At 52.4% G+C, this 12,945-nt stretch overlaps 1 protein-coding gene across 1 annotated transcript in view; it reads right to left on the bottom strand.

Moving 5' to 3' along the window:
- Positions 1–12,945, bottom strand: part of Cux2 (cut like homeobox 2) — a 171,550-nt gene that overhangs the window by 36,059 nt on the left and 122,546 nt on the right. The window contains exon 4 of the mRNA XM_051176590.1: positions 2,709–2,787. Within this exon, the coding sequence (XP_051032547.1) occupies positions 2,709–2,787 (79 nt within the window). The remainder of the gene's footprint in view (positions 1–2,708; positions 2,788–12,945) is intronic.

Here is a 12,945-nt window from a genome sequence, read left to right on the forward strand (position 1 = left end):
GGATGCTCCTCGAAACCCCCTCATGCACAGAGCATCAAACCCCCATACCAACTGCCCAGGAGGTTCTGTGACCTCTTTTCTAAAGACACAAAGGACCAGAGAGGGCGAGGCTCCTGCCTTGGCAAAGGAGACACAGCTCAATACACGGAGGACGGAGCACCAACTGTACGTCTGCCACTGCAGTAGGAACCTTCTCCCCTCTGCAAGTGGTCTCACCCCAACAGGACCCTGCAGAGCAAAGAAAATCCAAGAAGCCTTTCGGGCCACTCACCTGTCTTGCAGTGGGCTCAGCCGTGTGTCCACGTGTCCCCCTGGCCTCCCTGGCTCTCTCCTCCTCCTGTTCCCCCTTTTCTTTTTTCCGTGTTCTAGTTACCGGGGCCCCAAGTTCTCCTGCTGAGGCTGGGCCGGGTCCCCCCACGACTTGGCTTGTGCACAGTGAAGACATCAGCTATCAACACGGCACACTGAAGCCAAGGGTTTAAATCAAGTCTTCCCTCACAACAATGACATTAATTACGCTTTTAACACATTTTACTCGTTTTTTTTTCTCACTTCGTGCCACATCTGTGCGAACAATATCCAAAAGATTTACGGTTTTCTTCCGTAATTACAGATACACGGACTGCGCACTTATCAAAATAGTTGCTGAGCAATCAGCCCGCGTCTCGCTGCCTGCCAAGGGCTCGTGCTGGCAGCAGCCAGTCATTCAGACGGAAATGTTGAATCAGGACTTGGGTGGGGGTAACTGCGACAAATAATTTGCCTGTCAAGACATAGACCAACAGAGGGAGAGCCCGTGCATCACGGCTGCGAAGGGGTGGAAAGTGTGAGCGTACGAGCGCGTACTCTGAGCCCCCCAAAACCTCTGTATGTGACATTTGCTTCTCGTGTCTGCGGATAGCATTTAATGAGCACAAAAATACATCTTCCCGATTCCCCGAAGAAATCATTAAAACATTGTGTTATTCTTAAATGTCTCGAAAATGAATTAGTGCCCCTAAAGGGGCTGTTTGTGTGGCGCATCTCCATCCGTTAAGGCTCCTTGTTTTCTAGTTCAGTGACAGCTGGGATGTGGCACCCCCCTTCCCCCTTCCTTCACAGGAGAGACCTGGGAAGGCCTGGAGTCAGTGCAGGGCTCCCTAACCCTCCCCATGACCTCTGAGTACCTAGGCTTTGGAGACAGGGGTAAGAGGCAATGAGGATTTTCTGGAAGGTTCCACTCCAATCTGGGAGCTCATGTGGCTCTTGGCTGAACCCACAACTGAGATTGAACAGCCTGGGGTCCAGAAATACGAGGGTCCCACAGTGGCTCCAAGAAACGAAGTGTGGCTTCCACCGTGCCTGTGTGTACATGCGCATGCGTGTGTCCTTGCTTGTCTGCCTGGGTGCACATGCATGTGTGTGCTGGGTGGAGGTCCTTACTTGGGTGGCTTCTGCTTTGTTCTTTGAGACGGGCCTCAGTGTCCTGGAGTGCCTCAAACAGGCTAGAGGCTGCCTGTCCATGAGCCCCCAGAATCAGCCTGGCTCTGCCTCCCCACCATGGGGATTAGCGGCATTTCCATCACACTCGGGATTTTACATGGTGCTACAGATGAGACCTGGCAAGCAGTTTATCAATGGAGCCACCTCCCCGGCTATTTTATTTTGTTGTTGTTGAGACAGAGTCTCACTGTGTAGCCCAAGCCTTCTGAGGCTGAACTACCCAACTTAAAGCCTCACGTCTGACCTGAGTCAGATGCTTCCCCACAAGCTTAGCATGGCAGTCTCCTGGAGCGGTGACCCTGACATCTGTTGTATGGGGGGGGGGCGGGTGTGCACCAACAAACGGGAAAGCAGCAGGGACGGTGTATTTTATCCAGACATCCTCAAAAGGGTCACCTTACCACGACCCACACCCAGGCCAAGGGTGAACACTGCAGGCAGAGTGTCCTGCCAGGGCCCCAGTCATGGCTGACTCCTAGCTGATGTTTGCCTCACTGTAGATGCCTGTTCTAGAGGCTTCCTTCAAACATTATCAGGTGCTACCGTAGCAGACTCGGCCACAGCAGCCCTCCTTAGAGCTTATTTACTTGTATTCCAGTGTGGACAGAGCACAATTTTGAAACCCTTTTATCTGATGAGAGACACGGAGCAGGGGTTTGCCCTGACCACTGTGAGCAGGTCAACGGACCCGCTCCTGCTTTGTTCACATTGTCTGTGAGGGAAACTAGCCAGTATCTGTTCTTTGGGGCCAGGCTTCCCCTCAGTACTGAGATCCTGAGGTTGACTGTGGGAAAGGTGACATTATTCCTCTATTACCTCCAGCTGGCAGAGTCACCTGCAGCCCTGGAAGGGGTTCCCTGGGGCAAGACACAGATGAGAAGACCCAGGCAGGCATCATATCAGAGCCATCCTCCCAGAGCAGAAATCGGGGGGGGGGGGGTTGGGTACGGAGGGAGCCATGAGAACGCTTCACACCAGGCTGGTTAAGTCCCGTCCATCTTGTGTGTCCGTGTCCCTCCCCCCCCCCTCTCTCTCACACACACACACACACACACACACACACACACACACACACACTCACTCCACCTCCCACCCCAGCCTGGCTTCTCCCTGCGCTCAGGCCTGTCTCCAGATCCCAACCCCAGGAAGCAACCATGGTATCTGTGTCACTGCTGACGATGCTCATCAGCGGTAATTATTCAATTATGGAGCCAAGAGCTTCTTACCTGGCGCTTCGATTAATTGCTTATAAACACTCAGGAGCGCCGCCTCTGCTTCCTGACTTCTTTTACTCAGAGCCACCACCTTTGGAAAGAAGAAACAGTGTCATGTGTGGCCATGGCCCTGGACCTGCAAGGAGACCAGTGCCTTCCTGTGCAAGGGGGGAGCTGGGGGGGCTGGGGGACAGTTACAAGTTGAGGCTCCCGTATTAAGGATGCCCAGGCTGTGTGACCTTGGACAAGTCACTGCCCTTTTCTGAGCCTCAGTTTCCTCATCAATAGAATGGGGGTGGGGTGGGGTGGCTAAATAATAGACCCGCTTTCTAACTTGAAGGGGTAAACAGGTTATTAAATATTGGCTATTAATCTTTACTCAAGGGCAATGCTGTTGAGTTCAAACATGCATGCTTTGGGGAAGAGTGGGACACACTTGGCAAATGTCGTGCAATTGTCAGTTCTTAGTTAACACTAACAGTTTCAACCAACATCAGAGAGTAATAGAGTTCATATGAAAGTTCCTGGTATACTGGTGGTGCTCAATAAATGCTTCCTGACTGAATGGCTGCACACACGGCAGGCAACCGAGTGGTGAGGAGCTGCGCTCACCCTGTCCTTCTCTTACTCATTTTCTTTTCTGTCTTTGTGGCAGATGAGTGTCACCTGCATCATGTGTCTAGGTGACTGGGGGGGGGGGGCGCTGGCAGCTGTGGAACCCTTGTCTCCCGCTTCAGACAGTGGAGGCCAGTGGCCCTGATCCTAGCTTTGGCTGGCCAGTTGCCATGCAGCGTGCCGGGCTTTCATTCTGAGGCCAGCACCTAGCAGGCACTGGCAGCAACCCCACATCGACAGGACCCTGGCTGGCTGGGCCGCAGTGGGCAGCAGCGAGCCTTGCGCTGCTGGTACCCTCCCTGCCAGCCTACTGTGTGGTGTGGCGGGTGGGGGTGTAACCTGCCAGCTTCCCGTAACTCTTAGTGGTAGAGTTAAAGAGATAGGGGACAAATCTGTGGCTAAGGCCTGCCCTTAAATGTAGCCCTCAGAGTTCTTTCTGGCACAAAGTTGGTGCCCAATAGAATCCTTTTTCTTGGAGGGGGGTAGTCCAGGCTGACCTCGAACTCAAGCTGTAACTGAGGGTAACCTTGAACTCCCGGGCTTCCTCTCCCACCTCCCAAGTACTATGGTTGCAGGAGTACATCATGTCACTTAGTTTAGGAAGTGCTGGTCATGGAACACAGGGCTTCATGAATGCTAGGGTAGCACTCCACCAACTGAGCCCCACCCCTAGCCCATCAATGCAATTTACTGAATAAACAAATTGAGTGCGTTGCACCAACCCTAGTCCCCACCAAAATGTTGCCAGAGGCTCTTTTGCTTCCCAGTGGTGGAGGCCATTTCTGAGACAACCTGTCTGGAGAGGTGAGACACCACAGGGTTTCAAACCCCAGTTCTAGCATGAGCTAGCTGGACACAAATTCACTTAAGTCCTTGCACCTCTATATCCCCACTTGTAAAGGGGGGGGGGAGCCAATAACACAACAATTCCTTCAAAGAGTTCTAGAGATCCAGTGCTTTAGCTCCTGGCATGTCTGAGGCCTCACAGCTATGTTCACTGCCAAGAGTGACCAATTTCCGCCTTGACTCTGCTAGTTCTGAGTGAGAGTCTCTATTGTGTTTGTCTCTCAGGCGTCTCACAAAAACAACCTAACAGAAAACCTGCCTTGCTATGCATACCAGTACATCAAGGGAAGGAGAATCTGGAAAACACAGCCAATATAGAGGTTCACAGTGCCCAATATGGCTGCCATGCTACCCAATATGGCTGCCAAAGCCATGCATGGCTCCTGACCACTTGAACCATAGGAAGCCCAAAATCAAAAGGTGTAATGAATGTGAAATACAGGAATTCAAAGACTTAGCATAAAAAGGGACAGGGTAGCTCACCACCATTTGAACAACGGAGCTACAATCCGAAGTGATGATGTGTAGTCACTTTTTACCGTTTAACAATGTGGTTACCAGGAAGCGTCAGATTCTGTCTGTGATCATTAGGTTTTTAGCTGACAGAGATGGTCCATGGGGGCCTTGTGGGATAGGAGGAGTTATGTGAGAGAAGGGACAGAAATGCCCGGTCAGTGTCAAACACGGCCTTAAAAGGCCAGCGTCACCTCGTTGTTCTCCTGAGAAGAGACTCCAGTCTCTGACCTTCCAGAGTGACAGTTCTTTATTCACTCGACTAACATTTCCCAAGAGTCCCTGTGATGTGTATTGAGGACTAAGATTAGCCATAAACCAGTGGGGACATGGACCTCAAGGTAATTCCCCAGATGATTTGTTAGTTACAAGCACAAAATGTTTGGAAGGGAAAACATGGGGTGGGTAGTGGGGGGGGGGGCTGGCAGAGGGTGGGAGGGGGGCTGGCAGAGGGTGGGACTTCCCTGAGAAGGGAAGTGTGCTGGGGACAGGAAAGGGCAGGAAGTAAGTAACAATGGAGTCACCCAACACAGGTGGACTGAGCCACGGCAGGGAGGCGGTAAATGCCACAAATGTTGGACGTGTTGGGAGGCAGTGAGTTTGGGAGTATCCCCAAAGGGACAGCAATGACAATAAATACGGAGGCAAACTACGTCTGCTTGTTTGTGAACATCTATCTTCAAAGACACAGCAAGTTACCCAGTTACCTCCACCACGGTCTGGCCGTGTGGGCCAGCAGATGGATGCCCTCTGTCCCCGAGAAGACGGGGGAGCCCCAGGCAAGGGCTGCAGCTGTCTCCCAGGGTCCTGCAGCTGCTTGTGTTTAGAAGCTACTAACCACAGTGCTGGTGTCACTGCTAGCTACTGACACTCAGAAGCCACGGAGGTGACACTTCACTACTTATCTGACGTGAAGATAAATATCCATCCACACACGCACGTACACACACACACACACACACACAGACAGACAGACATGTATCCAGACACTCTGGTTCCAGTTGTCCATGCCGAACACAGCCCTGGTTGGGGATTGCAGGAGGGTGAGAATGTCCCCAAGAATTGTAAAAGTAGGCGTGGGGACAAGGGCCGGTTGAACGATTCACAGCTACCCGAGTCTCACCCATGGTGTCCCTGCTTCCCCATCACGGTGTCTTTATTTCAGTGGCAGTCTGTCTTCCTATAATGTCCCCGAGAGCTGAGCTGCCCACCACATTCACGACATCCACACACCACTGACCGCTGACAAGTGGCCATCCCAGCGCCTTTAAGCCACAGGCCTTGACCCTGAAGCTTGGCAGGAAGAAGACTGTGAAAGGAAAGTGTTTAGACTGAACCCTTGACAGTAGCAATCTGGAGGCCACAGGGGCACCATGGAGATGGCAGTGGCCAGCCACACACCCTACAGAAGTTCACGTGCATGGCCTGCTGTGCGGGACCCTGACGGGACCCTGGCAGTGAAGTCAGGGCTCCTCCGGTCTGGGCTTCCCTATCTGGACTTTACATGGGTGCCAGAGATTCGAACTCTGCTCCCCATGCTTCCACAGCAAGCAATCTTTAACCACCGAGCTGTCTTCCCTGCATTAATTCCAACCACCCAGGCAGACAGTCAGCACCCCTCTGAAGCCCTCCACCACATGCCACTGTCACCAGGCAGTGATGAAGGCCTAAGGGGACGTCCGCTGGGGCAGGAGGATCCACTGGAAATTTTATTACCATATTTATTCGCCCCAGGTTAAACATAAGGCAGAGGGACATGTCTTCAAATGCTGGCACTGAGAAGCCTCTTCAGATAACGCAACGTGGCCCCCAATTTGTTCATGCCAGGCTCTGGGGACTCAGCAAGGTGCATCCCCATGCAGCTCAGCAGACCAGGCTATGGCCACTATTAGTTATGGTGTAGTCACCAATTACTCCAACTGGGAACTCCTGATTTCCTAATTAAACAGCTCAAGCTGAACTTCTCAGTTCATTGGGGGGTGGGGGAATGCAGACTCCCTCAGTTCTCCTTGCTCCGCCCACCTTTTTGCCCCCCCACCTCCATTCTGGGGTGGGAAAAAAAATTCCCTGGCCTCCATATAAGACTGCATCTAAATTGCCTGTCACTCAAAACAAAGGCGAACCGCTCATTTGTAATGCACCAGCCACCTGAATGCAGCCGGTTTTCCTCCAAGCCTCCACGCATTGGAGCGCAAAGATCATTTTTCTATTGTTAAAATTGTATAAGCCGGGGCTTTTTTTAGCAGCGAAATACACGATTTCACTTCTCTGCTGAGGGCTGCCGGCATAAAAGGGACAGGAGGCTTCCTTTAGTACCTCACAAATAAATTTTGCTTTGGGGGTAATAAAAAAAAATAATGAAAGAAGAGGAAGAAAAAGAAAAAGGAAAGAAAGAAACTGGCCCCGGGCAGGGAGAAGGAGGCAGGAATTCCTCAAGGCAGTACCTAGACAGGAGGATGGGAGGGCTTCCTGCTGTGCTAGGGCGTGGCTGAGGGTGAAGCAGGAGTCCTTGTCCAGGGTGCTGAGAAGCACCAAAGTACCAGCCACCCTGTTTGGGCTGAGTGACCATGACTCAGTGGCAATTGGTACCGACCAGCTGGTCCTGCCACTTTAAAAGCTGAAGCAGCCACTACTGCACCTTGCTCCTGCACCCACAGGTGACTCTCCAACCACTTCACCCCACGAGGGTGAATTCACAGACAACTGTCACCAAGCCCCTGGGGTACCTTCTTGCTCAGCCTTGGGCTAGTCCTGTTTTTCTAGATAGAATTCTAATACTTTGTTTGCAGTTTTATAGAGCACAAAGACTTCTCGGTGGTAAGTAGCTCATCAGAGACTCCAAGCTCCGTGGAGCAACCCTGGGTGAGAGATGAGAGCTCCGGAGAGGCTGAGACAGTGGCTTGAAAGCGACACAGGAGGACTAAGGCGGAGGGTGACTCTGGACACACAGCTAGTTGTGTGGCAGGGAACAGAATTTGTGTCACCCCCTAGCAACCTAAGTGGGTGACGGTGGCTCTCATGTTGGACATGCCAGAACCTCTGCCAGCTTACTTCCACACCTGCTGTCATAACCCACAGCGCCAAGAGTGCCACACAGTGCCACTTAGCGCGGGGGGGGGGGGCTCATCATCAGTCTGGCAACTGCCGTGAAAAGCTACGGTAGGTGGTGGGACATGTGGTAACTTTGAAGTCCTGGTTCGAATTCTTTTACAACCTCAAAACTGCTCAGAAAGAAAAAGAAAAAGAAGAAGAAGGAAGTCTACAAACTACAAGCCCATGTCTCAAGATTTTATCATGCATCCCAAGTTTTGCAAGGCCATGGACGTCCTTAATCTGGACCAGAGTCCTATGAGGTCAGCGTCGTATTCCCCACGTTAACAACAGAGAGAAGTAGGATTCAGAGAGGTGGAGCAAGCAGCAAAAAGCCACACAGCAAGGGGCAGAAGTGGAACTCACAGCTGGACCCCGGAGTCCATGTCCTTGCTATGAAGAATGGCATTAGTTACCTATGTCATGTGTGCTGTTGTGTATGTACAAACAGGTGTGCACGCTGCTCGGGCAGTCATGTGGCATGTGACAGCTGAGAAGCCATGAAGGGTGGGCAGGAGCCGCCCTGCAATCCTATTTTCTTGGACACTGCAGTGTTTAAAAAATATTGGAGCTGTCACAATCCATCAAGCCAGACACTCCGGATTTGCACATTTGACTGTGGTATGTAAATGACACCCAGAAAGGATGGGAATATGTAAATACGAGCTTCTAGAGGGAGCCAGGACTTTGAAACCAGAAGAGTGCCAAACTGCCAGCTTCTCCTGGGAGTCGGAGGATCTGGCCACCCGGGGCTCACGCTTGCTTCGACCGCAGCCACCTGGAACCATCTGTTCAGACTGGCCGGAGCTGACATGCCCCCCTCCCCTGCCCCTCCCATGCCTGGCACACCTTCCTGAGAATCATTTTTACCTCTGGGTCTGGATCCTCACACACTTGCCTCAAGGCCACCAGTCTTTTACACCCCATGTCCCCAAAGGTGCAGCTAGGTGACCAAAGGCTGGGACCCAGGGACCATCATAGCCTTGTTTTGCTGGCTGCCTCACACATCCAGCCATTTGCCTCCCTCAAATACCTCAGCCCCTACCTAGAAAGCCAGGCCCCACCCACTCATCCTTCTGGGCACCCAGATGACTCTATGGAAGCCAAGGCCTGATGAGGTGGAAGGGTGGCTGGCTCTGAGGAGAGACAGTGCTGGGTGGGAGGCCAGGAGAAAGCACGGGGCATGCATACAGCTGGCACTTAATAAAGGTATAGGGCTTCAAGGAAGGGCCAGAAAGAAGTTGGGTTTAGGAGTCAGGTCTGAGCTACTGAGATCCAAACTCCAGTTCCCAGCTGTGTGGTGTCTCGCTGTTTCTCCAGACACGGTTACCTCAGCTGTGAGGTGAGGAAGGTGACGGCAGAGCTGCAGTGTGGAGCCTGGCCAACCTCCGTGATGTAGATGCCGGGGATGGGTGGGGGTGGGGAGGAGTGAACAGCTCAGTGACCCTCCTGTACCTCGGCTTCCTCACTTGAGAGTTCGGGATGCCAAGGCTGGGCAGGAGCGCCTCGAGACCAGCAGTTAAAGGCAGGGTTTTACTTGCTGTTTCTCGTTGTCTGGCAGCGTTGAGAATGCTTCTGCACATACTAGACGAGAGCTCAACCCCGGAGTCCCGCTGCATGCTGCCACTTTTAAGGATGAGGTAAGGTTGGCCAAGGCATAGCCCAAGGGCCACAAGAGCGAGTAAGAGCCAAAGGGGCACTTGAGAGGTAGAAGTTGCCAGAACCTTAGAGACAAAGGTGAGGGTACACAGCCAGAGGTGGCAAGAGTCCTCAGCCTTCTCGGGGTCACAGGTGCCCTCTGGGCCTTGGGCTGTCCCTCGTGGGTTCCATGTCACACCTGCTGGCCCATGCTAGCTTAGTGACCCAAGTTCTGCCAGCTACAAACATTCTCCAAATGCCAGCCCCAGAAAAGCGAAGCTAAAGGAACATGCGTGCCCTTTAAGGAACAGCGGCCACGCAAATGCCATCAAAGTGCTGTCCTCCCCAGGCTTTTAAATATAGCTGTGTCCTTTGGAAGGTCTCTGCAGAGTGTCTGGAGGAAACCCTGAGGGGCCTCAGCAGGATGGGGGGCACAGCTGAGGTGCCCGGCTCTAGCCAGAGTAAACGTTTTCAGCGCTTTGGCCTACATGCTATTGGTCTCTGTGGTAGCTGATGAGCTCTGCCTTATTCCTACAAAAATGGTGTTGGCCGCATGCAAAGGAGGCTGCATTCTAATAAAGCTTTATATATACAAGGGCAGGCAATGAGCTCGGAATCCAGCCCGCTTACCTACTTACATACCGCTGCCCCCACCTAGAAGGTTCGACATTGCTTTGTTCCTTAGGACAGACACTCAGCTGTCAACAACTGTTGGCTTGACTGGGTGTGATGGGGCACACCTGTGATCCCAGGACTCAGCAAACGGAGGCAGGAGGATTGGGAGTTTAAGGCTAGCCTGGGCTACATGAGACCCTGTATCAAATCAAAGGAACAAAAGAATAGCCTGGTAACTGGTTTGGATTGATGGGTGAGAACAAAGGATAGCCCAGCATCAGAGTGAGCAGGGCCTCTACAGACACATCAACGCGCCATTCAGGTAGAGTGTTTCACGGAGTGCTCAGGACAGTATCCGATATGTAGGAGAAGCCAGGTAAATGTTTGCCGAAATGATAAATGATGATGTCTGTGCCCAGCTAGAGAGGAAACCCGTGAGGGGAAAGAAACAGGCTCCTTCCTGTTGGCCCAATCACAGGGTTTTCCCGCCTTGTAGCTAACAGTGTGACTTCAGACCTGGAAGTCTCTTCTTCGCTCTGTGAGGAGCCTGCTCCTGAGACTAACTACCGTGCAGGGCAGAGGAAGGCTGAGTCACCAGGGCACCAGGAACATGGCAGAGTTGACAGGGGAACTGTCTGGGGGCTGGCCTGGGGTAGGACCTTGACTGGAGAAGCCGAGAGACAGGGCAAATGTGAGGAGGGCTCGTCCAGTACCCACTGCCGTCTTGATTGGAAATGAACTCCGTCACTGGGCCAGAGATCCTGGAACTCAGGCCTTTCAAAGAGGTCCAGTGTGTGTGCGTGTGTGCATGTGCTTGGTGTCTGAACCCAGCACTTACAGAAACCAGAAGGTGTCAGATCCCTGGGAGCTGGGTCACAGGCAGTTGTGAGCTGCCATGTGGGTGCTGGGAACTGAACCCAGGTTCCCTGGGAGAGCAGCACATGCTTGTCACAGCCGAGCCATTTCTCCAGTCCCTGGCTGGTCTTGAACTCACAGCAAATCTTCTCATGCACTGGGACTACAGGCTTGAGCCACTCGTGAGAGGCCACCAGGGTGGCTGCCTCCAACTACTCGTCTCTGTCCAAGTGTTTCTGTGGTGGTCAGGTGACATCCACTCCATTCACCGGAGATGAAATGTGTCTGTCACTCTTGGCTGACAGTGTCCCCTTCCTTTCCTTCCTGCCGGGAGTGACACTCAATGCCTTTGGGAAGCAGCTGGATGGAGCTGTGTGGAAAGGACGGAGTTCATCAAAGGCTCTCATCCAATTGTTCAGGGGTTTCTATGCCAGGCAGACATAATAGACATGAGGCCCAGGGCCAGGCCCTGCTCAGCAGGCTTCCTCTTTCTCTGAGGTAACTGGGGACGTACCATGTTTGCACTGGTTGACTTCTGTTCTGTAGCCAGTAGGATGAGGCTGATGGGCAGCACAGGCCTCAAGCTGAGCCAGGGACCTCCATTACCTCGGGAGGCTGAGCTCAGACCTGGGTGACTAATACTTACTTGAGGTGAACCTGGTCCATCCAGAAGTGTCTGGAAGCTGAGGAAGCTAGCCTGGAGATGGCCATTGCCTGCCGCAGGTGGGAACATGCCTGCCTTGGTTCCGGAAAGCTGTGTTGGCTTTGTCCTGGCTTCGGGGAGTCAACCTCTGCTTTCTTTTTTTCAGGATTCTGGGTTCAAATCTCAGTGACACCATCAGCTGTGGGACCAATATCGAATCATCCTGGACAACCTTCATCTGTAAAATAGGCAGCATAGGACCATCTGCCAAGACACCGAACACCGAGGGCTGCATCTAACCACGGCTTATGTCCCGTAAGTGTGACAGCTGCCGTCAGATGGGACACACTGAGCATGCTTGCCCTCGGAGATCTCTGTTTTCTGGACTCTGGCTGTGTCTGCTACTGACTCCTCCCACCCCAGGCCTCAGAGCAGATGGAGAATATTCAGCAAGGGCAGGGCTAGAATCTGGGTGAAGCAGAACACAGGTGGAGAGGCCACCTCTGATAGTCCCTAGCCCATCACTGCCAAGAGTAGTGATGGAGGAGATGGTGACATCATCTCTCCACAGATGACAAGGTGGGAAAGCGGACGCAGGAAACGATGTCCCCAAGACAAATGGCCATTTTTTCACTTGGTTTCAATGCTGTCCCTGGAACCAGCCAGTGAACCATCCTGGGGCCAGGATAAGGGAAGGGTCTGGCTTGCAAGTGCCTATCATCGGCATCATTAATTTCTTTTGTTTCCTGCTGGCTGAGGTACTAGCTCAAGGTGAGCAACTGAGTTGCGCAGTGGCTCCAAGGATTGATAGATGGCGTTTCTTTGCCGGGTCCGTTTCATGCTTGGTGACTTCACAGCAAAGCAATTATCACCGTGGAATGCATAATGGCCTAATTAATAACTAATGTCAGCTCAGCTTCTGAGCCATGATTATACCTTAGCATGCCAACTCCCCCCTCCACCCTTTAAACATTTGGAGAAAAATATTATTATAATTGACTGGTTAGATTGTTAAAGTGTCCCTGCCCTATGGACAGGGTTGACGTGGGAAGCATACAAGGCCAGGAAGAAGGACTGTGCTGCCAGCTGGCTGTGTGATCCTGCTCAATCTCTGGAGATCTCTTTGCCTGAAAAAAGGGGCCACTTTCCCTCTCGTGTGCAAGTGCGCATGTATGTGTGTGCACACGCGTATAACCTAGGGTTGCATTTCTCCTGCTCTATACTTTAGCCTCATGACCTGGCACATAGTAAGAGCTCAATAAATCATGGTTAAAGGGCAGGGACACCAATTAGAAGCAGCTGTGTGGCTTTGAGCAGGTCACCAACCCCTTCCTACTCATCTCTTGCTTGTATTATGAAAGGTTGACAGTGACAGTTCCCGGCTTAGGGAGGTCACAGAACCACAGACTGCTCAGAATGCTGCCTGGAACAAAC

Source organism: Phodopus roborovskii, unplaced genomic scaffold (genome assembly GCF_943737965.1).
Source record: "Phodopus roborovskii unplaced genomic scaffold, PHOROB, whole genome shotgun sequence".
NCBI lineage: Eukaryota > Metazoa > Chordata > Mammalia > Rodentia > Cricetidae > Phodopus > Phodopus roborovskii.